The sequence below is a fragment of the Bos mutus genome, chromosome 25 (assembly GCF_027580195.1).
Source record: "Bos mutus isolate GX-2022 chromosome 25, NWIPB_WYAK_1.1, whole genome shotgun sequence".
Classification (NCBI taxonomy): domain Eukaryota; kingdom Metazoa; phylum Chordata; class Mammalia; order Artiodactyla; family Bovidae; genus Bos; species Bos mutus.
Genome location: NC_091641.1, coordinates 16,287,236 through 16,313,517, shown reverse-complemented (window position 1 = coordinate 16,313,517; position 26,282 = coordinate 16,287,236). Strand labels below are relative to the sequence as shown.

General features: G+C 46.1%; 1 protein-coding gene across 3 annotated transcripts in view; it reads right to left on the bottom strand.

Annotated features, from left to right (window-relative positions):
- XPO6 (exportin 6) overlaps nucleotides 1-11,812 on the bottom strand; it is a 106,957-nt gene extending 95,145 nt beyond the window's left edge. For all 3 annotated transcript variants that reach the window (XM_005894511.3, XM_070362885.1, XM_070362886.1), the window contains exon 1: nucleotides 11,180-11,812. In XM_005894511.3, the coding sequence (XP_005894573.1) occupies nucleotides 11,180-11,182 (3 nt within the window). In that variant the 5' untranslated portion in view covers nucleotides 11,183-11,812. The remainder of the gene's footprint in view (nucleotides 1-11,179) is intronic.
- Nucleotides 11,813-26,282: the final 14,470 nt, after the last annotated feature.

The following is a 26,282-nucleotide window of genomic DNA, read 5'->3' as shown; positions in this document are numbered from 1 at the left end:
ATTATTGAAGCAAAGATATGTTTGAAATTAACAAATCATTTTTCAGTTTCATTTGTTTCTTTTTCTGCTATTAAACTGAAATGAAATGGAGAGACCTCAAGAGGACTGTGCTCAGAGGGGGAAAAAAAAAATCAATACCAAAAGGTTACAGCCTGCAGATTACATTCGCACAACTCTCAAAATGACAAAACTACAGAGATGGAGAACAGATAGTATACTGGTTGCCAGGAGACAGGAGGAATGCTACAAAGGGTATTAGGGGGAAAAAAGTATTAGGAATGAGTCAGACCTTCAGTGGTGATGGAACAGCTCTGTACCTTGACTGCTGTAGTTACATGAATCAATACATGGAATAAATTGCACAGAACCACACACATACACGTAAATGCAGGTTACAAATGGTGAAAAGGGAAATAAGTCTGTAGTCTAGTCAATAACTGACATGTACCAATGTCAATTTCCTGGTTTTGATATTGCACACAGCTATGTAAAATGTCACCATTGGGGGGATCTGGGTGAAGGGTACAATGGAAAGCCTTGTACTCATTTTGCAACTTCCTGAGAGTATATACATATTGCAAAAAATGTACTTTTTTAAATGCAAATGATAGTAAAATGATTTTTATTTTAAAACAAGCATGACCCCAAAAATCAGCATGATCACTTTTTTAATGAAAGTACTTATTTTAGGCATCTATTTTCCTTATCTTATAGACAAATAGAAACATATATGGACTATTAATCATAGTTCAGGGTACGAGGATCTAAAGGATTTCTCTTTTTGCCATGTTCTTTGTACCTTTTGATACTGCCTGATTTTGAATGAGCATACATAATTTTTATAAAAATTACCCAGTTGTTACTCTAAAAAAAAAAAAAACTTATCCCAAGTCTGATTATTAGCCAATTTAAAAACCAATGAGGGCTTCCCAGGTGGTGGAGCTACTGGTAAAGAAGCCACCTGCCAATGCAAGAGACATAAGAAACACAGGTTTGATCCCTGAATCGGGAAGATCCCCTGGAGGAGGGCATGGCAACCCACACCAGTATTCTTGCCTACACATCCTCACAAGGCAAAGAGAAAGAAAAACCAATGATTCCCCTCTACCTCAACTGCATTTAACTCATAAAATACCTTTACCTTTCCAGGGAGTCTGAGACCAAAGATCTTTTTTCATGATAACCTTCATACAAAAGAGCAGCAGACTGCTCTGATGTAAGTGAACCACTGCGTATGCTACGCCTAACTGAAATGAAACACGTACAGAAGTCAGAGCACCTTCCTCTATGTTGCTCTGTAACGTGCTCCAGCTACCACGTTACCCTCAGGAGTCACATGTTCTCTATTCTGTCACATCAGAGAAGAAGCAGAAATAGCTTTTCTCTCATTTGTTATCAGCAAACTTTTACCATACTGCCCTTTCTATTATAAGAGGTAAATTATACAAGTTTTAAGGTTATTATCACTATATGTACTTCCCTGGTGGCTCAGATGGCAAAGCATCTGTTTACAATGCAGAAGACCCAGGTTCGATCCCTGGGTCGGGAAGATCCCCTGGAGAAGGAAATGGCAATCCACTCCAGTACTATTGCCTGGAAAATCCCATAAGCTCTTATGAAATGTATGATTTGCAAATGTTTTCTCCCATTTCACTGGTTACCTTTCCAATCTGTCCGAGTACACGAGGGCCCTAAACAAAGCTAGCACGGAGTGTAATTGTGAAACACACAGACCTTTTTCTCCCGCTAACCCCCAGCTTCCTTCCCTTCCCATCAGCCTCTCTCACCGCCTTCATTTCTCTCTGCCTTGTAGGTTTCCTCAGCCACTATCCACAGCCCTCACCTCACGCCACCCCCACTCCCACTCGTCCCCCAGCAGTTCTCCCAGGAGCAATCAGTTTCAGGGGCCTCCCAGGAAGTGTACCACCTACACAGCATTTGTTCTGACAACTCCTTTTGCTCACCTGCTCCTCACCTCTACCTGCTCGAAAAATTACCTGAGCTTGCTGGCTGCATGGCTTTTGTAAAAATTATACTCTATTTCAATCTTACTACGCTCTTTGAATGCTGCTACTATCAACTACTAACCTCAAGGGCCTACACTGACCTTCTGGGATTTGCTGTTTTTACACCTCTTTTTTTTCTTTTGTTTTGTGGGTGGAGTGGCTCCATCACACAGCTTGTGGGATCTCAGCTCCCCAGCCAGGGGTTGAACCCGAGCCTGCAGCAGCAGCAGCAAAAGCAGAGTCCTAATCACTGGACCGCCAGGCAAGGCCCATCACACCTGACTTCTTCAATTACCTAAATATCTGCTGAATGCTTACTGGGCACTGGAAATGTAAAGAGTGAGACTCATTCTGCTATGGGACCATAAAGAGAAGGAATCAATCCTCCCCACCCCCAGGCTTAAAGGGGAAGGAATGGAGAAAAAGCCAGGGAAAGGATGGAGGAAGTTCCCATTTTGCTCTTCAAACTTCTGAATTATCTGACACTTACTACAAGAATAGTCTTGTAATTCTTATATAATAAAAACAAATCAAAATAACATAAGTAAAAAAAAAACTATAATCAAAGATGATAAATGTTAAACTAGCGGCTGGAAAGCCTCAAGGGGGTCATGGTCATGGTAGGTAAGGTCTCAAACAGAAGAAAAGGATGATCAAGCAGAGGGAATAGCACTGAACAAAGGCAGAGACGTATCAAAGTGTACTCGGTGTTCTGGGAATGACAACTGGCTTGCAGAGGCTATAGAACAACACATAATTTGAGAAGTCTTTAAAAGATATTCCGAACAAACCACTATAAGCATTTAATATATCATCTTCATCCTTACTGAGAGGACTAAGAGTAAGAGAAATTGTGAAAATCCAGGGCCCATGTGCTTTCCACTACTCTGTCGTGATAAAAACTTGGCCTTTGACAACACTGCGGACCCTCCGCTCAGAACACTTTGGGGTCAAGTGACATGACCACGTCTGAGGTCCGTGAGGTAGCTCTGGCAGGAACATGGAAAGAAGATGGATTGGTGGAGGAAGAATCTGGAAGCTGTGAAGACACCAACTACGAAAGCAAGAGATGACAGTAGCCTCACCAAGGCAGAGGGAATGGAGGGTAAGGCTGAGGTCAGACATAAGTTAGCTACAGAATCAACAGGTCCATAAGTGGGGACTGAAGGCAAAGAGAAATTTAAAGATGACTCAGCTTTATCACTGGAGTGTCCGGTGAACAAGATCACTAAGAGAGTTAGGGTATAGGGGAGGAGGTGCTAACCTAAATGGAAGACCATGGGTTTCGTTAAGACACATTTAATTTGATGTCTACAGGGCACTCCAATGGATATCCAAGGCAAGAGAATGTGACTGAGTTCTCACTGGTTCACAGCTCATAGCTGGAGTCATAAGAAAGAAGATCAAGGGAGACTGAAACAAGAGTTATATCATGGAAGCCAATGGAACCGAGAAAAAGTGTTTCCGGGCAGGGGGTGGGGAAGGGCGGGTGGGAGGCCGGAAGGGACCAGTGGTTGCCAACAGCCAAAAGAGGGCATAAGGACTGAAAAGAGGCTATTTATGTATTCACTGGACTACACCAACTGAGAATCTGTGGATTTAGGTATACTCAGGGGCTCCGGGAACCAACCCCCATGGATGCCAAGGGATGACTGTATACTGGATTCAGCACACAGTGGTGGCTGGTGGTCTTGAAAAGTAGTGACGACAAATCAGTCTGCAACAGGCTGCAGAACAAACCACCGGTGGAGACAAAAAGGGAGGAGGAAAAAGCAGCAATAAGTAACAGCTACACATTCAAGAATTCCGTCCCTCTTCACCCCAGCCTGTGCAGTTACACCTCCCTTGCACAGGACACTTCCGCTGACAACCCAACCACCTACAACTGTCACAATCCTTGTCCTGTCCAAAGACAATTACCTTCACCCGACACAGCAGTGACTCTGTACCTACAGACAGAGCCAAATCCCTTATTTTATCAGCACATGGCCTATCTCCTGTCATCTTCCTATCAGTTCACCTGTCATCTCTTTCATCCCTACCAAATCCAATCACCAATCAATTAAAATTTCCCACCATTCCCAATCGCCAGTTTAGAGGCTTCCAAAATCAGCTTGAGCGCCTCCCTTTTCTTCGTCCCTTGCATCTGGAGTCCATCTGTTATAAGTGATGACTCTCTTGGTCAAGTCTTCCTCTCCACTCCTAACTCCAAATCCAAAGACAAGCGTTTGTCATATCCACACAGATGTTCTATCTGGTTTCCTACACCAATCTAACCTACACACAGCAGATGAATCAATGTTCCTTCAAGAAAAAAATTAACCAAAAAACAAAGCCAAACTCCCTAGGATAGGGCTGGAGCCCCTCCATTACCCAGCTTTTAACTGCTTTTATAAGCTTTCTAACTGCTTCTTCACAAAAATCACCACCACTGCCAAACTAGTCTATTAGAGACGCTATCGTAACACTACATGTTCAGTTACACCCTTCTCTTCTCAAGTGCCCCCTCTCTGCAAGTTCTATTCACTCTCCTTCTCTAAAAACCTTGAACACACAAGACTGCCACCGCATTCCTAACTACAACATAACTGTCTAGGATTTCCCTCATAGCTCAGTCGGTAAAGAATCTGCCTGCAATGCAGGAGACCCAGATTTGATTCCTGGGTCAGGAAGAGCCCCTGGAGAAGGAAATGGCACCCTTCTTCAGTATTCTTGCCTGGAGAATCCCATGGACAGAAGAGCCTGGCAGGCTACAGTCCATAGGGTCACAGAGTCGGACACGACTTAGCGAATAAACCACCACCACCACTACAGGAGGAATTGTTCTATACTCCTGGGATACATCAGTGAACAGAGCAAAGCTATAGGAAGTTAGTATTTTGGCAGAAAGAGGTAACAAAAACAGACCTCATAAATAACATTAAGTTTGTAAAATGTTTAAAAGTGTGTATGCTACAAAAAGAAGTGGGATGAGAGTTCTGAGATGGGATCACAGTTTTCAGTAAGGACTGGCCTCACTGGGAAGATTACTCCTGAGAAGACTTGAAGAAGTTCACACTGCTCCTGTAGCTGTCTAGGGGAAAGAACAGCCCAAGGAGAGACAAGAGATGGGGGCAGGCACACATCTGGAGCTTCTCAAGGACAGCAAGGAGGCCAGGGCAGCTGAACAGAATGAGCCAAGCAGGGAAGAGCAGGAGAGGGGTTCAGAAAGTAATCACAGCCAGAACATGGAGGGCACAGCAGGCCACGGAGGCGCACCATGGCCTTCCCTCTAAGTGAGCTGAGAAGCCAAGGAAACAGAACAAAGATATCAGGTGCCTTCAATTTTTCAAAGGACCACTGAGGCTACTGTGTTAATATAGTCTATAAAGGCGCAAGGTCAGAAGCTAAGAGAACAGTTAGGAGACAACTGCAATAATGCAGGCAAGAGATGCTCAAGGCCTAAACTAGAGAGACAGCAGTAGAGGGAACAAGAAGTGAAAATCCTGGCTACAATTCAAAGGTAGAAAACAATCAGCCTTCCTGATACAGACCAGATGCGGGACAGAAGAGAAATAAAGGTCAAGGATGACTCCAAGTTTTTGGCACAAGCAATTAAACGGATGGAGCTACCCCCAACTGAGACAGAGAAGCCCTGTGGGTGGAAAGGAATTAAGGCAAAGATCGGGAGTGGAGTTTTAGACAGGTTACATTTGCCATGCCTGACAAACGAGCTTGCATGTCAAGTATGCAGCTGTGTATGTGAGAAAGGCAGCTGGGGAGACAGGTCCAGCCTGGGAGCTCACTGGACCCGAGGCTTAGAGCACTCCACCTGTTCAAAGATCGTGGGATGAGGAAGAAATATCCAGTAAGATGGGGGGAACCAAAAGCACATTTTAGCGTCCTGGAGGCCAGGTGAAGACAGACTTAACAGAGAAGAGAGTATTCAACGTGTCCAATGCTACTGACAGACTGGGTAAGATGAGGACTAACCTCTATGTTCCACAACTGTGGGGCGGGACCTTGACAAGCGAGCTTAAGAGAGAATGGAAGGAAGGTGTGGAATTCGAGACCACTCTTTCCTGGAGTTCTGCCGCAGAGGAATGAGGAAATGGAGCAGCAGCTGGCCAGGAAGGTAGCAGTAAAGGTATTCACGATGAGAAAAAATAGCATGTTTGTGTACCGCGTCCATATGGGCAGCATGTTTGTGTACTGCGTCCATACCGGCACACAGAGCCCCTACTAAGCCCACGCACCACAACTACTGAGCCCTACAAAGTCCTGAGCACTCGACAAACGTCAATTCCTTCCTTCACTTCCACCCTTATTTTCTATTATTTTTATTGATCTATATCTAATCTTTGTAACTGTCTGCAAATTTTCAACTAGAGGGCTCTTTTTTTCCTTGTCCAACTCTTCTGAATCCTTCACGACTCAAATATTTCTCCTGGGAACTCTTCCCTGGCCACTCTGCCCCACTAACCTCCCTCAGGTGTGCTACCAATGAATTCTTCTACTATGTGTTAGTCAATCAGTCATGTCCAACTCTTTGCAACCCCATGGACTGTAGGCAAGAATATTGGAGCGGGTTGCCATTCCCTTCTCCAGGGCATCTTACCTACCCAGCGATCGAACCTGGGTCTCCTGCGTTACAGGCAGATTCTCTACCATCTTAGCCACCAGGAAAGCCCTATTCTTCTACTATGCTAAACCTTATCACACAGCCTCTCGTAATTACCAGAATATATGTCCCATTTCCTCACTAAACTGACTCCCAGGGGTCAGGGGCAATATAACCCTTCCTGAGGTAAAAGTGTAGCAGTTGAGAGCACTGACTCTTGAACCAGACTGCCAGGCTCTGAATGCCAATTCTATCAATTGGTTGTAGTGTGAGCTTGAGAAGCTGCCTAACCATTCTGGGCCTTGAATGTTCTCATCTATAAAATGGGAAATAAAAATAGTCTCTGCCTCCTGGCATTGTTTGAAAGGCTCAGATAGTTAAGTATCTGCCTGCAGTGCAGGAGACCTGAGTTTGATCCCTGGGTCAGAAGATCACTGGGGAAGGGAATGGCTACTCTAGTATTCTAGGCTTCCCTACTGGCTCAGATGGGAAAGAATCCACCTACAATGTGGGAGACCTGGGTTCAATCCCTGGGTTGGGAAGATCCCCTGGAGAAGGGAATGGCTACCCACTCCAGTATTTTGGCCTGGAGAATTCCATGGACCTCCAGAGAAGCCTGGCAGGCTGCAGTCCATGGGGTCACAAAGAGTTGGACATGATTGAGCGACTTTCACTTTCTTTCATAGAGACTCTTTCATGATGATAATGTATCCAAAGATCCTAGGATTTTAAGTTTGATGCAGGAAGTCAATAAACAGATGAATAAACTGAGGCACTACAAAGCTCTGGACTGTTGTACAGAATAACTTCTCGACACCACGTTAATAATGTTTTGGGGTTCTGTTTAGCAGGTCATTTTATCATTTGAACCATACATCGCCTCATTTTTTCAAAAGCTGTTCAAGTCTTTCCTGGATAGTTAACCTGTCTCCCAGAAAACCTCTGTGCCAAGACTGCCACAGAGAACCTGAGTACCGCTGAACCTTGCCCTGTGGTCTCCCTCCACCACCACAGCTTCTTCACGCCTCCAGTCCTGCAGTGCACAACGCAATACAGTTGCCGAACTAACGGAAGGCACACCAAGTGAGGAGCCAAATTTAAGGTCTGATTTTCCCTCCATTACAGGGACTGTTCACAGAAGAGGACATTCAAAAATGAGAAGGCTTAGTAACCAAAGCAATCTTCCAGGCAACTAAAAAAAAAACAAAAACCCACTAATTTAAGCAAGGGTTCAATTTTGCACAAAATTTCCATAATAAGCAAATCTGACATTAAGTAAGAACTTTTCAGAGAAGTGGTGGGAACCTCTGAGATGTTACATCACTTGAGAACTCATGAGAATTCAACCCAAAATGATTTCATCAAAGGTAGTTACAATCTCACTGTTCTAGGTATTCCTTGCTGAACCTACAAATCTTTCACTAATTCTAAATTTGCAGGTCAAAACTCATCTTCCTAGAGGGAGACTTTAAAGGAAATTCCTATGGTCCCTTGCCCACATCACCATCTCAGAACCAAATAAAATATAGTTGGATGACATTCCCAACCATCTTCCATGTGAGGCAGCATCTGTACCTCAAGGAGCAGAGACTTTGGAGAAGGGCAGCCTGGGACCAAATGCCAGCTCCACCTCTTGTTAAACAGGAATCCTACACCAGGTATACTCACCTCCTCCTCTAGTAGTAATGGCAATATGGTAACCAACCTAGCAGGGCTGGTGTGCATAACTGATACTGAATGACTGAAAAGAAACAAATAAATGAAACACAGGTAGCTCAGTGTAGATACTTAACCAATGGTAGTTCTATCATATTACATCATTTTCATCTTATTAGGGAACTGAAATTTAGAAAGAAGGTATTACAAAGGCCCCAACTTATTTGCCAACGCTTTCAAGGCTTTTCAAAGCAAAAATGTCAAGTCACTACGAAATGGAAAAAGAGTTTCTGGAACAAATAAAGAACTGTGATCCCTCCCCTCAAATGAGACACAAACCAGGCAACAGCTTCCTTGCAGTCGGGGGCAAGGCCTGCCCCAGCCACACCCCTGAACCTGGGACACCTAAGGAGACAAACCCCTGGGGTCAGTGCTGCAAAGAGGACACGATTTGACAGTCCTATTGGCCTCACATCCGCTGTGGTCACCCACTGTGTGCTAAAATAAGTGAGGGGAAGGTTACAAAAAACTTGACTCAAAAGTTATCTCAGAAAAAAATGGTAAATGGTGATCATGAAGTCAACTACTTTACAATTAATTGCTCAAAGGTGGTTATTTTCATAACGCTCTCCTGACTGCCAATTAAAATGAAACCTGAATACAAGGGTGCTCGGCCAGCTAAGTCAATACACAGTAAAATTCTGCCCAAATGTTCTAAGGCAATGTTGTCAGCTACCTGAGAGAAGGTACCTGTCTGTCTTGTTTATCTGACATTTGCTAGAGCCTCGCATACGATGGCCACTTAAATTCATTAAAAGATGTGTACACCCGTGTTCATATCAGCATTTTTCACAATAGCCAAAAGGTGGAAGACACCCAAGTGTCCATCAACAGATGAACGGATAACAAAATGTGGGCGGCACACACAATGGAGTATTATTCAGTCATAAAAAGGAAGGACATCCTGACAGATGCTACAACACAGATGAACCTTGCAGACATTATGCTAAGTGAAATGAGCCTGTCACAGAAAAACAAAAACCGTACGACTCCACTTATATGCAGGCTTATACAGTAGTTAAATTCAGAGAGACAAGTAGAAGCGTGGTCACTAGGGGACAGAGAAGAAGGGACTGGGAGTTTCTGTTTAATGGGTATAGTTTCAGTTTTACAAGATGAAAATAATTCTGGGGATGGACACAATATGAGTGTACTTAATGTGACTGAACTGTACCCTTAAGGATGGTTAAAATGGGGCTTCCCTGGTGGCTCAGTGGTAAAGAATCCACCTGCCAATGCAGGAGACACGGGTTCCACCCCTGGTCCGGGAAGACCCCACATGCTACAGAGCAACTAAGCCCGTGCATGTAAGATAAAGGGGAAAAAAAATGGTTAAAATGGTGCATTTCATGTTACCTATATTTTACCACCATTTTTTTTTAATTCATTGAAAGAATCAATGAAGGCCCACTGAATACTACTATCATCATTCATTCAGTGTTACACCTCATACTTTTGTTCATTAGAGAATTCCCGTCTCCACATTCTACAGCTGAGGACATTGGGACTCAAAAAGCTTAACTGATCTGCCACTATCCATCCTACCTACGCATGGTACAGGCAACACTATACAGTGCTGCCTGGCATTAATGGTGCATTTTATCTGACTGGTTATAAGCACCAATGAAGACAAGGGCTACAGCTTAGGTCTCCTCTCTCTGCCCCAGACCTAACACATCACCTACAGGACACTCCAACGTTCAGAACACCACGCTGGCCTGAAGAGCTATTATCACAGACAATGTCATGGCCTCCTTTTCTCTACTAAACCCCTAACATGACAGAGATAAAATGGGCAACCTATAACTGGAGGTGCTCAAACACAGACTTGACGTCTCAAGCATCTTCCGTGGGCCTACTATGTACCAAGAGCCAGAGAAGATAAAAATTCTGACAATTTCACCTTTGAGGGAACTGAGTCCACCACAATGGACTACTACGGCTCAGAAATAATCACTCCAACAAGACAAATGCTAAAAAACAGATGTGCACAAATCTCAGGAAGTACTGAGAGTGCCTTTGGGCCTGGAAAATATGGAATGTTATCCTCAGAAGAGGTGGCTTCTGAACCAGATCTGGAAAGATGAAGCGATCTCCAGGCACTCCAGGGCAAAGGTCAGAGCATGTAGTAGACAGGCAGGCAGGGTGAGTGCCAACAGAGTACAGTTCCTGACTTTGCAATGATCTAGGTAAGTGACCTTTGCAAACCACAAACCCTCTCAGCTGCCCTGTATATAAGCTTATACCAAGATGGCAACCCACTCCAGTATTCTTGCCTGGAGAATCTCATGGATAGAGGAACCTGACCGGCTGCAGTCCATGGAGTCGCAAAAAGTCGGACACGACTGAGCCGGCTAAAACAAGATCCACTCCAGCTCTGTCAAGTGTGTTCTACTAGGAGCTCTGAAATCAAACTAGGTTCAAACCTTGCCACTGTCACTTAAAGAGTGACCCTGAACTGGATATTTAGTTGCTCTGTGCCTCAGTCTCCCCACTTCAGAACACAAGGCTGGTGTACTAATTAAATAACACATGTCAATCACTTAGCACAGAATTGTTAGCTACTGTCGTGATGAGCTACAATGTACGAGAGGCAAACAACAGATTCAAGGGTTGTGTCTGCGTCCAGGTCCCTCCCAGTCCTGAACCATCCCTGGGGCGGGAGGCGGGGTGGAGGGGGGGGTTTGGGGGGGATGGGAGCTCAGAGCCCGGCTGCAAACCCTGCACGCATGTGTCACTGCCGGACTCTGCACGCGCCTCTCCCCGCCCCAGGGAGAAGCGATGGCTCAGCAGTCCCGGGCCCGCTCCCACCGCTCAGACTTGGCACCGGGAAGGAAGGGGCTCCGACCCCACTTACCATGCTGGCCGGGGGAGGGGGCGGCTCAGGTGAGCTGGCTCTCGGGCTTCGGACACGTCCGGCTTGCACAGTTCAGGTCATGGTCCCGGCAGGCTCGGGAAGTCCCCCGCCCATGCAAAGACAACCGCTTCCCCACGCCCGAGCCTCGCGGGGACCCTCTAAAAAGAGCGCGGCCCCCCGGCCCGCCTCATCGGGGACCCCCGGAACAATTCATCCAGACCCACCCGCCCCTCCCCAAAGAAACTGAAAAAAGCAGGAAATGGGGCTCGGAGGGCTGACGAGGAGGGCAGCGGCTCGGGGCCCCCCGCCCGGGCCCGACCCCCGAGGGGAGGCTCCGGGCCCAGGCAGGGTCTCCCCGGCCCCCGCGTTCAGAAGCGGCGGTGGGCCCGGCCCGGAGGCTGAAGGGGCGGAGGCTGAAAGGGCCTGGGCGGCGGAGTCCGAGCGGCCGACTCAGGGGAAAGGCCCGGGAGCCCACGCTATCCTTGCCGCCTCAGCCCACACAGCCGCTGCCGCCGCCCCCCGGAGCATCCCTGCGCGCGCCCGCCCCGGAGCTGCCTGCTCGCGCTGCGCGGCCGCCCCCGACCAACAGCCCCAACGCGCCGGAAGTGGCGAGCGCTCGGCGCGGCCCCACTGCGCGGCCGCCGGGCTGCGGCGCTGGAACCGGACCAATCCGGAATCGAGCGGGCGGGGGCTGGGGGGCGCGGGGCGGGGCCGCACCTGACGGCTCCCTCTGGCCCCGCCCCCTCCCGGCCCCGCCCCACGCCCGCCGCCCTCCGCCGGTCCACGCGGGCAAGCGGCCATGTTGGTAAAGGGAACTGGCCCTGCCATCTTGGTAAAGGGGCGGTTTCTCTTTCATTTCCTGAGCTCATTCATTCCACCCATCTTCAAGGAGCACCTTCTATTTGCCCAGCACCCGGCTAGAAGTCGGTGGCACGCAGCCTCTTCCCTTGTGGAATTTACATCCATTCAGCCCACAGACATTTTAGCTGCTGTGGACCAGGCTCAGCTGTGGATGCCAGGACTAGTACAGTAAACAAGATCGCTGTAGTCCCTGCACTCAAGGAGGCAGATAAGCAGCAAGTAGCAAGCAAGTGAATAAATTAATTGTAAGAAACGAGAAGTGTTGTGAGTGTTATGAACGAACGAACACACAGGGGCCCCAGGTAGAACATGGAAGAGAGGAATGGAAATGTAAACAAGCCTGAGGATAAAGTCAATAGCCGCCAGCGTGATCAAAGTTAAGGAATAGCAACTGCAGAGATTCTAACAAGGCAAAGATGTGGTAGGTTCCGGTTCCTGTTTCTATCCTCCAACCCACTTTACTTGTGAAAGTACTGACTTTAACAAATAGAAGCAAGAAACAATGCCCAGCAGTAGAGGTGCGGCTAGTCATGAGCTGGACCAAATCTGTGTAGTGGCCTTCAAATTCCAGCATGAACTAGAATCACCTGGAGGGCCTGTTAAAACACTGATTGCCCTTCCCCACTTCCAGAGCTCATCAGTTCAATTCAGTTCAGTCGCTCCGTCGTGTCCGACTCTTTGCGACCCCATGAATCGCAGCACGCCAGGCCTCGCTGTCTAATCGGTAGAAGCTCATAAATTACATTTCTAAAAAGTTCCTGGGTGATACTAATGCTCCAGGTCCAGGGATCACCCTTGGAGGACTGCTGATATAACTCAAGGCCACAGAAAGCAATGGCTTTCATTTATTCTTTCATTAAATATTTATTGTTGCCCACTAAGTGACAACCACTGTTCTGAGGATTCAATGCTGATAAAGCAGACACACTTGGGCCTTTATGGAATAGAGAGATGAATTATTTTAAAAGTATTACCAAATGAGTCATCACTTTTAATTGCAATAAGAGCATTGAAGAAAAATACAAACCATTTGAGGGTTAATAGCCAAGGGATCTAAGCTAATCTTGGGGGTTTGGATGGGGAGGCAGTCAGGAAGTGACATTTATTTACCTGTGGCTTGAATGACATGTTATAGTTGGCGAGGCAAAGTGAGGGGACAGAATCTCCAACTGCATGTACAAGAGAAGCCATCTCAAAAGATAAACAGATGAATCAGGATGGATGCCAAGTGGCCTGCCCTGTCTTGGCTCAGTGTAGTGAAATGAGCCAAGACTTTGGAATGAGAGATTTGGAGTGGGAAACCCAGCTCTTATCACTGAAAGTGAAAGTGAAGTCGCTCAGTCATGTCCAACTCTCTTGGACCCCATGGACTGTAGCCTGCCAGGCTCCTGCCTTCATGGGATTTTCCAGGCAAGAGTACTGGAGTGGGTTGCCATTTCCTTCTCCAGGGGATCTTCCCAACCCAGGGATTCAACCTGGATCTACTCACATTGTAGGCAGACGCTTTACCGTCTGAGCCACCCGGGAAGATCTCTCTTAATCACCGCTGCTGCTAAGTCACTTCAGTCATGTCCGACTCTGTGAGACCCCAGAGATGGCAGCCCACCAGGCTCCCCCGTCCCTGGGATTCTCCAGGCAAGAACACTGGAGTGGGTTGCCATTTCCTTCTCCAATGCATGAAAGTGAAGAGTGAAAGTGAAGTCGCTCAGTCATGTCTGACTCGTAGCGACCCCATGGACCGCAGCCTACCAGGCTCCTCCATCCATGAGATTTTCCAGGCAAGAGTACTGGAGTGGGGCACCATTGCCTTCTCTGCTCTTAATCACTAGCTGAGGTATATTGAGCAAGAGACTATCAAAGTCTTAATTTTCTCACTGTGTAATTAGATGAAACAACAGGAAGTCAACTCACTCTCAATAAGAAGTATGCCAGGACTTCCCTAGCAGTCCAGTGGTCAAGACTCGGTGCTTCCAATGCAGGGGATGTGGGTTCAGTCCCTGGTCAGGGAATCAAGATCCCACATGCCACATGGCCAAAAAATGGGTGTATGCCTTTGGCTCACATAATTCGCAAACCTGGACAACCAGAAATAAGTCAGCTTCAGGCTGGGAGTAATGGGTGCCCTGGATCCATTAATCTAGGATTTTCTTGGCTTTGCCATCCTAGGTGTATCAGCCTTGTCCTCAAGATGGCAGCCAGTGCCAGCCAGGGCCACAAAATTCCCTGTTCACATCCAGCAAGAGAGAGCGCTTCCCTAGTGGTCCAGGGGCTGACCCTGTGCACCCAGTACAGGGGACCAGGATTCAATCCCTGGTCAGGGAACTATGCCCCACATGCCACAACTAAAGATCCCACATCCAACAACTAAGACCCAGCACAGCCAAATAAATGCATATTTTAAAAAGAGAGAGAGCATATTTTCCCATGTCTTATCTCATGGCAGTAAGTTTTATACTTCTGGTCCTAATCGACCCAGGCCTGCCCATCCCTGAACTAGCCATGTAGAGGAAGATGGAATTGCTAAGACTGACTTAAAGAAGCCTCCCCTGGGGCTGATTTCAATTCCCCAGAATAAAGTGGATTTGTTGGCATCACCGCCATGTCCATCATACCTTCATTGCCAGGATAGAGTGAAGATTAAACTTAATGTACACAAAACATCTAGCACATAAGGCAGACAATACATCACAGCTATTATTAATTTTACTCCAGGGATTTTGTCCAAGTCAACTAAATAACATTTTGTTATTAATATTAATCTCAAGCGTGTCTATTCCAAAAAAAGATTTAAGGCTGCTGTTACCTTTTGTTGGCACTGCAGGGATGGCCCCTATCCATCTCCTTCTGCCCATTCCTATTGCTACTGCCTTGGTCTCATTCATTCTGCTATTTGTTCAATATTCAGTTAGTATCAACTTTCTGCCAGACCTTTTGCAAAACCTAAGATTTCCAAAATGAATAAGATTCAGACAAACTGTTCACTGCCTCATGGTGGAAACAGCCACCAAACAATTACCACAGTGTGAGAGATGCTATAATAGAGATAGGTACAAACCTTCTGGGCTTCCCAGGTAGCACAGTGGTAAAGAATCCACCTGCCAATGCAGGAGATGCAAGTTCGATCCCTGGGTCGGAAAGATCCCTGGGGTAGGAAATGGTCACCCACTCCAGTATTCTTGCATGGAAAATCCCATGAACAGAGGAGTCTGGCAGGCTACAGTCCATGGGGTTGCAAAGAGTCGAACACAACTAAGCGACTGAGCAACTGAGCACACACACTTTCATAAGTTTTTCTAGCAATAGTAGGGGAAGTAGTTGTGAGGCTAAACAAAAATGGTAACGTTTCAGTTGGATCTTCTGGGATGAATAGAAGTTCACCTAAATGCAGCAGTGTCCCCAACTCCTATTCCAACTCGAAGCTGTCTTCTACTGTGACAAGACTCTTTCCACTGCAAATGACAAAATTGGGACTCTTGAGTTGGAACTCAACTATCATATGAAAAAAAGGGACTGTATTGTTTCTAGGAGAGATCCAACGGGTTGCATGGATTTCAGACACAACTGAATTCTGGGTCTGAAATGATATTACAGAACTCAGTTTTTCCCCATTTCTTGGTTCTGCTTGAAGATCCATGTGGTGGGCCTTGCATACCCAGGCTTTATCTTCTCCCAGATGGAAACCTGGTAAAAAAATAGAGTATGCCTCTCCTACAAATGTTCCAGGAAAATAATCCCATTGGCTTTCGTTGGCTCACTATGAACCAATCATTCCAACCAGGGGTGAATATGATGCTGTGATTGGCTGGACATTAGTCACATGCTCCACCCCAAGCTCCACAATATCTCTTTCAAGGGAATGGCCAAGTTCTCTCTGAGCCCAACTACAATTGTGCCAGGCTGTTAGAACCTGGAGAATTCTCCCATTTTGCAGATGAGGAAACATGTTAGTTTCTCAAAAGGTGTGTTAACAGTAACACTCAGTATGGACTTGGTGAAAGAAGGGGGGGGGAAAGGGTAAGTGGTGTGTGGCACCCTCTATAGGTGATAGGAAAACTGTCTTTAACCTGTCATTCAAGGCCTTTGACAGTCTGAAACTGTATAACCAGACTCTCTGGGTTGAGTCTCTACTCTGCCCTTTACTAGCTGTGTGGCCTTGAGGAAGTCACTTAAACTCTCTGTACTTCAGTTTCTTCATCCATGAAATGGGAATAACATCAGTACCTACCTGGCCAGGTAGGTACCTGTGTGAGTCAGATTCTATCAGAAAACCCTAATTTAGATTTGAAGGATTGACAGGGCGTAATTCAAAGGCGAAGAGTTGACTCACTGGAAAAGACTCTGACGCTGGGAAGGATTGGGGGCAGGAGGAGAAGGGGACGACAGAGGATGAGATGGCTGGATGGCATCACCGACTCAATGGACATGAGTCTGAGTGAACTCCGGGAGTTGGTGATGGACAGGGAGGCCTGGCGTGCTGCGATTCATGGGGTCGCAAAGAGTCGGACACGACTGAGCGACTGAACTGAATTCAAAGGCGGGTAAGGAAACCCTTCAAAGGGTAATACAGTACCCGAAGTCTAGCCATAGTAGGACAACTTGCACCTCTAGACCTAACAGGGCAAGAGGAGGAATGGCTGCCAGAATCTGACAAGGAAGAATCAGGTGAAAGAAGCTGAAGTAAGCATCCAGCCAAGGTGATCCTGCAGGGAAGAAGCCAGTGGAACAAATATGCTGACCTCACTGTCTTCCCTCCCCCTCTCCTGCTGGGACTCCCCATTGCATAAATCCAACTAGCAGCCAGGGACCAAGGGATGCTGCTGATACTGTTCATAGAGACCAACCTCTTAGACTCAGGACTAGGCAGAGAAGGGGAATAGAAGAGAACCAGCAGAGTACCATGAAGTGTTTAGAACAAAACCTGGCATTTAAACATGTAAAGTTTTTTGTTGTTGGGTTTTTGTTTTGTTGGCAGAACATGGGCTCCAGGGTGTGCACTTAGCAGTTGTAGCTCATGGACTTGGCTGCCCCGTGACATGTACGATCTTCCCGGAACAGGGATCAAACCCATGTCCCCTGCATTGACAGGCAAATTCTTACCCTCTGCACCACTGGGGAAGTCCCTAAAGACTTTCAATCATGTTAGCTAGCAATTACTATTTCCATCCTAGTTCCAGCCCTCCTTTCAAACTCCTCTTCCTCAAATCCTCATGGCTCCTGGAAAACAGTAGGCTCTTTCAGGTCTCTGCGCCTATGCTCATGTTGTTCCATCTTAGGATGACCTTTTCCTTACCCCTTGCAGTCTCGTATTCATCCCAAAGACCAAACGAAGTTGTCTCCCACGGAGTGTCCTCTTCCTGTGGAGTAAAAGAAAGTGAAACAGTGCTAGTTGCTCAGTCCTGTCCGACTCTTTGTGACTCCATGGACTGTAGCCCACCAAGCTCCTCTGTCCATGGAATTCTCCAGACAAGAACTTTAGAGTGTGTTGCCCTTCCCTTCTCCAGGGGATCTTTCCCAGCCAGGGATCAAACCCGAGTCTCCTGCATTGCAGGCAGATTCTTAACCATCGGAGCCACCTGAATAAAAGGAGTTAATAAACCATCATTAATATGATATTGGAGAGATACTGCCTGCAGCTTTACCTGGTTGTAACAGCCCCTGGAAATATCCAACGGGAATCATCCATAGATACAACATTATTCGACAGAGACCTCTAATGTCCAGCCATGTCAAGGACAGATTGTACTTCCCCATTCCTTGCAGTTGACTGAGTGGAAGTGACCCATGTCACTTCTGGGCCAGAGCATTTCCTTGCATGGGTGATTCCCTTCCATTCTGCTCTCCCCTGCCATAGTGAACCCTGAGGCACCATGTTGAAATTGTGGCACCATGAAATGAAGTGACTGCACGGGAAGAACCCTTTCCTGACCCACACCAGACCAGCAGAATGAGCTGATTTTGTTTTCAGACAAAGTGATAGGTAATAAATGGATTTATTTAGAGAGAAATACATTTCACAAAGAAATAGAGGGAAACAATAGAATGGGAATGACCAGAGATCACTCCAAGAAAATTAGAGATACCAAGGGAACATTTCATGCAAAAATGGGCACAATAAAGGACAGAAATGGTATGGACCTAACAGAAGCAGAAGATATTAAGAAGAGGTGGCAAGAATACACAGAAAACTATACAAAAAAGATCTTCACAACCCAGATAATCACGATGGTATGATCACTCACCTAAAGCCAGACATCCTGGAATGTGAAGTCAAGTGGGTCTTAGAAAGCATCACTGTGAACAAAGCTAGTGGAGGTGATGGAATTCCAGGTGAGGTATTGCAAATCCTAAAAGGTGATGTTGTGAAAGTGCTGCACTCAATATTCCAGCAAATTTAGAAAACTCAGTAGTGGCCACAGGACTGGAAAAGGTCAGTTTTCACTCCAATCCCAAAGAAGGGCAATGCCAAAGAATGTTCAAACTATGAACAATTGTACTCATCTCACATGCTACCAGAGTAATGCTCAAAATTCTCCAAGCCAGGCTTTAATAGTACATGAACTGAGAACTTTCAGATGTTCATGCTGGATTTAGAAAAGGCAGAGGAACCAGAGATCAAATTGCCTACATGCACTGGATCATAGAAAAGCAAGAGAATTCCAGAAAAACATCTACTTCTGCTTCATTGACTATACCAAAGCCTTTGACTGTGTGGATCACAACAAATTTTGGAAAATTCTGAAAGAGATGGGAATACCAAGCCACCTGACCTGCCTCCTGAGAAATCTCTATGCAGGTCAAGAAGCAACAGTTACAACTGGACATGGAAAAACAGACTCATTCCAAATCAGGAAAGGAGTACGTGAAGGCTGTATATTGTCACCCTGCCTATTTGACTTATATGCAGAGTACGTCATGTGAAATGTCAGGCTGGATGAAGCAAAAGCTGGACTCAAGATTGCTAGGAGAAACATCAATGACCTCAGATATGCAGATGACAACACCCTTATGGCAGAAAATGAAGAGGAACTAAAGAGCGTGTTGAAAGTGAAAGAGGAGAGTGAAAAAGCTGATTTAAAACTCAACATTCAAAAGGCAAAGATCATGGCATCTGGTCCCATCATTTCATGGCAAATAGATGAGGAAACAATGGAAACAGTGAGAGACTTTATTTTCTTGGGCTCCAGAATCAGATGGTGACTGCAGCCACAAATTAAGACTCTTGCTCCTTGGAAGAAAAGCTTTGATAAACCTAGACAACGTATTAAAAAGCAGAGACATTACTTTCCCGGCAAAGGTCCGTCTAGTCAAAATTATGATTTTCCCATGTATGGATGTGAGTGTTGGACCATAAAGAAAGCTGAGCACTGAAGAATTGATGCTTTTGAACTGTGGTGTTGGAGAAGACTCTTGAGAGGCCCTTGGACTGCAGGGAGATCAAACCAGTCAATCCTAAAGGAAATCAGTCCGAATGTTCATTGGAAGGACTGATGCTGAAGCTGAAGCTCCAATACTTTGGCCACCTGATGCAAAGAACTGACTCATTAGAAAAGACCCTGATGCTGGGAAAGATTGAAGGCAGGAAGAGAAGGGCCCAACAGAGGATGAGATGGTTGGATGGCATCACTGACTGGTGGACATAAGTTTGAGCAAACTCTGGGAGATGGTGAAGGGCAGGAAAGCCTGGTGTGCTGCAGTTCATGGGGTTGCAAAAAGTCGGACAGCACTGAGTGACTGCATAACAAAGCAAGGAGAATGAGTAGCTTATGCTCAGAGGACCCAAACTCTTCAGTGGTTTCAGTGGCAAGGGCTTTTAAAGATGCTGTTAAGGGGAGGGTCATAGTATGTGGACAGCTTGTGGACATTCTTCTGACTGGTTGGTGGTGAGGTAACAGGGTGATGTTTCAGGAATCTCAACGTTCTGGTTCCAGTCAGCAGAGGGCCTGTTGTAAAGCAGCAGGAACTCACCATCCTCCACCTGGGTGGGGAGTCTTAGATTCTGAAGAACAACCCAAAGATATGCATCAAATTGTTATCCATTTCCTTTTAGGAGGAACTAGGAGTCCTGTGGTTCTTGTCCTAATCACTGATTGCTTGAGCCTGCTCTTTGAAATTCAGGGAAGGCCTTGGAGACCGAAGCCTTTTTTCTCCTACAAACAAGAAGTGGAGGGACTTCCCTGGTGGTACAATGGTTAAAAATCCACCTTACAATGCAGGGGACCTGGGTTCAACCCTTGATCAAGAAACTAGGTCCCACAAGCTGCAACCAAGAGTGCTCATGCCGCAGGGAAGATTGAAGATCCCAAGTGCCTCGACTAGACCCACAACTAAGACCTGCAAACTATTCACTTGCAGCCAAGTAAATAATTATATTAAAAAGGTTGGGGTGGGGGAGGCTTCCCTGGTGATTCAGTGGTAAAGAATCTACCTGCCAAATGCAAGGGACACAGTTTCGATCCCTGATCCAGGAAGATCCCCCATGCTGCGGAGCTACTAAGCCCGTGCACCACAACTGTAGAACCTGGGCTCTAGAGCCCGGGAGCTGCAACTACGGAGTCCACGCACCGCAGCTACTGAAGCCTGAGAACCCTAGAGCCTGTGCTCTGCAATAAGAGAAGCCGCTGCAATGAGAGGCCTGCGTGCCCTGCAACTGGAGAGTGGCCTCTGTTTCCCACAACTAGAGGAAAGACCGTGCAGCAACAAAGACCCAGAACAGCCAAAAATAAATGAATAAAGGTATTAAAAAAAAGAAAAAGAAAGAAAGAAATGGAGGTCACAGAGGGACTTTTGTGCCTGAGAAGGCCTGCAGGGTCCTGCTTGGCTTCAATCCCCCCTTTTCTTTGATATTCCTCAATTCTGAAGGGAACAGGATTGGGACAAGAAAGGGAATAAAGTTTTGTATAGAGAGATTAATCATAAACTCAGCAGAACTGAGTTTGAGGGAGATTCAGTTTCATATTTAGTAAGAGGAAGAAAATGTCAAAAGGAAACTGAGGGGGAGATGAATGTTCAGTAAATTGAAAACAAGTGCTCCCCAAATGAGCACTCTCTTCCCTTGAAGAATCCCAGCCTGGAGGAGGCCCAGGCTAATCGCATCCTCTCACAGGGCAGTACAATGGACTGGGGTGACCTCCATGATGGAGCAGTACAAGCCAGCTAGACTTGGGCCATATGGTCAGAGAGAGTTTCCCAGAGGAACCAACACTTAATCTCAGGCTTGAAGAGTGATGGTGTTGCAAGAAAAAATGGGGTGCGAGAGGATGGTCACTTCCCAGGTCTCAGGGGATTCCCTGGGACCAGTTGCCAAGTGACAGTCCATAGCTTCACACAGGAAAGAATTCAAGAATGAGACACAGTCAAATGAAAGCCCAAGGGTATTTAGAGATTTTGGGGCCGCCGCCCACTTTTTGGCCTTTTATCGTTAGCCTCAGAACTGTCATGGCACCTGTGGTTGTGTCATTTAGTGAAACTGAAAGTGAAAGTCGCTCAGTCCTGTCCGACTCTTTGTGACCCTACAGACTATACACTCCATGGAATTCTCCAGGCCAGAATACTGGAGTGGGTAGCCTTTCCCTTCTCCAGCGGATCTTCCTGAGCCAGAAATCGAACCAGGGTCTCCTGCATTGCAGGCAGATTCTTTACCAGCTGAGCTACCAAGAAAGCTGATATCATTCAGATGCTAATGCATTAAAATAAGTGTATAGTGAAGCTCAGGTCTATTAGAAGTCAAATCTTCTGCCACCTTGGAGCTGCTGCTCCTGCTGCTAAGTCACTTCAGTCGTGTCCGACTCTGTGCGACCCCAGAGACTGCAGCCCACCAGGCTCCCCCATCCCTGGGATTCTCCAAGGAAGAACACTGGAGTGGGTTGCCATTTCCTTCTCCAATGCATGAAAGTGAAAAGTGAAAGTGAAAAGTGAAAGTGAAGTCGCTCAGTCGTGTCCGACTCCTAGAGCCCCCATGGACTGTAGCCCACCAGGCTCCTCCGTCCATGGGATTTTCCAGGCAAGAGTACTGGAGTGGGGTGCCATTGCCTTCTCCGATATCTTGGAGCTAGTTGGTTCTAACCAGTTTTTGTGGTATCCTCAACAACTATGTTATTCTTTTAATAGTTGGGCCCTACCCGCTTCCCTCCTGTCTCAATGGGAATCAGAATCTCCTATGTAAAAGGGTTGTTGCTTAGTTGCTAAGTTGTGTCCAACTCTTTGCAACCCCATGGACTATAGCCCACCAGGCTTCTCTGTCCATGGGATTCTCCAGGCAAGAATACTGGAATGGGTTGCCATGCCCTCCTCCAGGGGATTTTCCCAGCCCAGGGATCGAACCTGCATCTGTTATATCTACTGCATTGACAGATGGGTTCTTTACCACTAGCGCCATCTGGGAAGCCCAAGAATACTGGACTCGGTTGCCATTTCCTTCTCCAATGTAAAAGGAGAGGTGGTGGCAAAGGAAAGAACGTATGTAAAGGCCATGAGGTACTACAGAATATGTGAATTTCTCTTATCTTCCTCACTATCAAACTTGTAGGATTTGAAACCAAGAGGAATGCCCTCTTTGATTTTCAGTCATCTCTAGAAAAGAAAAAGGGAGGTAAAATGAACATGATTTATAGATGATACAGTTGTCTATCTGGAAAATCCAGGTGAATCTGTTGAAAAAAAAACAAATAATAAAAATCTTCTGTTACTTGGCTGGGTCCAAAATTAAACTAAGGACATCAATAACTTCCCTATTTATATCAACCACAACTGCTTAGAAGATATAATGGAAGTGATGACCCCCATTTGCAACAGCAACACAAAAGGTAGAAGACCCAAGAATAGACTTACTAAGAAATGAATAAAATCTCTATGAAGGAAACTTTAAAACATTGCTGAAATGATGCTAAAGAAAACTGAAGTCATAAAATGACAAGCTTTTTCTTGAAGGAAAAGTCAACAGCATAAAGATGCCACTTCTTCCTAAGATGATCTATATAGTAAATACTGTTGTAATTAAAAAAAAAAAAAAAACCTCCCATCTGTTCAGAACCTCACTAATTCTTTAATGTGCCTGCACGTGTGCTCAGTCATGTCTGACTCTTTTGCCACTCTGTGGACTGTAGCCCACCAGGCTCCTCTGTCCATGGGATTTTCCAGGCAAGAATACTGGAGTGGGTTGCCATTTTCTCCTCCAGGGGATCTTCCTGATCCAGGACTTGAACTTGCATCTCCTGCATTGGCAAGCAGGTTCTTTATCACTCTTTAAGTTTCAACTCAAATGCCATCACTTCCTACATGAAGCACCCCTGGTCAGAATGTACTGCTCAGTGTTCCTTTTTTTCCCCCCAATATTTATTTATCTATCTGGCTTTGCCATGTTTTAAGACAACACACAGAATCTTCAGTTGCAGTTTGTGGAATCTAGTTCCCCGACCAGAATTGAACCCAGTCCCCTGCGTTGGGAGCTCAGAGTCTTAGCCATTGGACCACCAGTGGTGAGCCGATCAGTGTTCCTTGACCTTTATTCTGCTTCCAATCTTTATTAGAATTAGTGGCAGACAGCTGTGACTCTCCCTTGATTTTTTTGCTGCACCTGGAGGCATTTGGCATCTTAGTTCCCTAACCAGGGATGGAACCTGGGTCCCCTGCAGTGAAAGTTTGTAGTCTTATCCGCTGGGCCGCTAGGGAATTCCCTGTGGATGCCCCTAAGGAGGACCTTACTAAGGGCAAGGACTCTCTCCCACCTCCCTTCATGTATCAGGTTAGTAGGGTTCAAGCTGATGTTGACCATGAGGCTGGGGAGGCCTGGAGTCACAGGCTTTCCCAGGGATCATGCTACAAGCAGGCTTTGTCTGGAGTGCCAGAGGCAGCTACCCAGGCCTTCTCCTGGCCTCCTTGTTCCTCTGCTGCCTGGGACCTTGGACTTGCCATCTAATCCCACTTCTTGCCATCTTCCTACTGGGACCTGTTGTTGGCTCTTGCTGTCCTAGAGTCTAACCTTTGTCAGTTCTGGGCACTTTTTTCATCCTGTATATCAAGTCCTGGCAACTGGCCTGGTCTCTTTTTGGGAATTAAGTCACCTTAGTTTTTGCCTGGTTTGGGTTTGATTTCTCCTCTCTCAAGCCAGACCTGGATTCATACCTCACCCTCACACTGTACACCAAAATAAACTCTAAGTAGACCAAAGTTTTATCTGTTGTTTGTTTTTTTTTTTTTTTTTTTAAGCTATAAAAGTACTTGAAGAAAGCCTGGGCAAATTCCTTTCAACATTGGCATTGGAGCATCCTTACCTAATATGGTTCAAAATCTAGAAACCATGAAAGATTGATTAATTCAACTGTAAAAAATAAATTTAAAACTTCCTGGCAAAGTAAAGGCATAAGCAAAGTCAAGAGACAAATGACAATCTGGGGAAAATATCTGCAAGTCAATGTCACAGAGGTAATCATCTCCTAATTACAAAAAGAACTCTTAGAAATGTAGACAAGAGTCCAGCAATTTAGTAGGAAGAGAGGGGCAAAGTACGTAAATTAATAGTTCACAAAAAAATGGTGACGTCACCTCCCAGTTTGGCTCCAAATTCAGAAGTTTGACAACACATCCTATTGGCCAATCTGTGGAAATAGATACTCTGTGTAGTTTGTAGGGGGCTTCCCAGGTGGCGCTAGTAGTAAAGAGCCCACCTGACAACACAAGAGACTTAAGAGATGTGGGGCTGGGAAAATCCCCTGGAGGAGGGCATGGCAACTCACTCCAGTATTCTTGCCTGGAGAATCCCATGGACAGAGGAGCCTGGAGGACTATGGCCCATAGGGTCGCAAAGAGGTGGACACAGCTGAAGCAACTTAGCATGCACGTGTCCTGGTAGGCGTCCACAACTCTGGAGAGTGAGTTGGCACAGTCCACCAAAAACACCTTTTGACCCAGCAGTTCTACTTTGGTGAATTTAGTCTACAGATACTCTAGTCCACTTACATGCATAGATGCACAAGATTATTTTTTACAGCATTGGTTTTGTTATTAAAAGAATGGAAAATATATTATCTAGGGTCACATGCTTACCCCTCGGGTCACATGACACCAAGGAGTGGGATCAGGCCAGCCAAACTTCACTGAGAGGAGAGGAAAGTTACCTTCTGAGCAATATTGGGGATATCAGAACAAGGGACAGGAAGAAAAGGACAGTCCTGCACCCTCCATGCTCTTCCTGTGTAACAAGGTACAAACAGCGGCCTTTGTCAGAACGCTCCAGAGCAAACACAGCTGACGTGGTACTTGTGGTACGATTTCAGGGTGTTTTCAGGTGACCAATGATGGTGGCTCAACCACCTTCTAGGGAGTTCCCTATTTGTCCAGTGGTTAGGACTGGGTGCTTTCACTGCTGGGGCCCAGTTTAATCCCTGATTGGGAAACTTAGATCCTGCCAGCTGGGTGGTGTGGCCAAAAAAACAACACCCCCCCCCAAAAAAAAATAAAACACCTTTTAAGAATATATTGTAAAGCCAATAAAGTTTTGAATATTTATTTGAAAAAAAAAAAAGAATAATGGGTTCTCGATGTGAGGTCCTTTGCTTTGCTGAGCAAATGATGAGCATGGATATGCAAACACGGGGTAACATCCATGTGATATGTCTCGTCTCTGTGTAATACTGAGGAGAGAAACTTGGGATTTGGAATGAAATTCTGGAGGGAGAGAAATAAACTAGACTGCCAGGCACTATGAGCGATGATGAGCTAAAGAAAAAATGATCCGGTAGCAGTTTTGCTGATGCAAGATTGTAGGAAAAAAAAGCTGAAAGCGTGAATGAAGGTCTTAGGTTATTTCGCATTGGGGTGGGTGATATAGTCCCCTCTTCTGAATTCTTATGAAAACTTTAGTAAAGATGGGTTCCCGTGGCTCTGGTGCACAGTTGCTCTTTTGAAGATGGTACTGTTCCTGTGCATGCTAAGTCACTTCAGTCATGTTTTTGCAACCCTATAGACTGTAGCCTGCCAGGTTCCTCTGTCCATAGATTCTCCAGGCAAGAATACTGGACTAGGCTGTCATGCCTTCCTCCAGGGGCTCTTCCCAACCCAGGGATGGAAACCACATCTCTTATGTCTCCTGCATTGGCAAGCAAGTTCTTTACCACTAGGGCCACCAAAACTTGGGAGCTGGTTCTACTGGTTACAGTGACTGCCAGGAGTGAGGGCATGATCCTTACTGTCTCCGTGGCCAGGATCATGCCATCTAGTGAGATGTTTCTCATACATGATCTGTTTG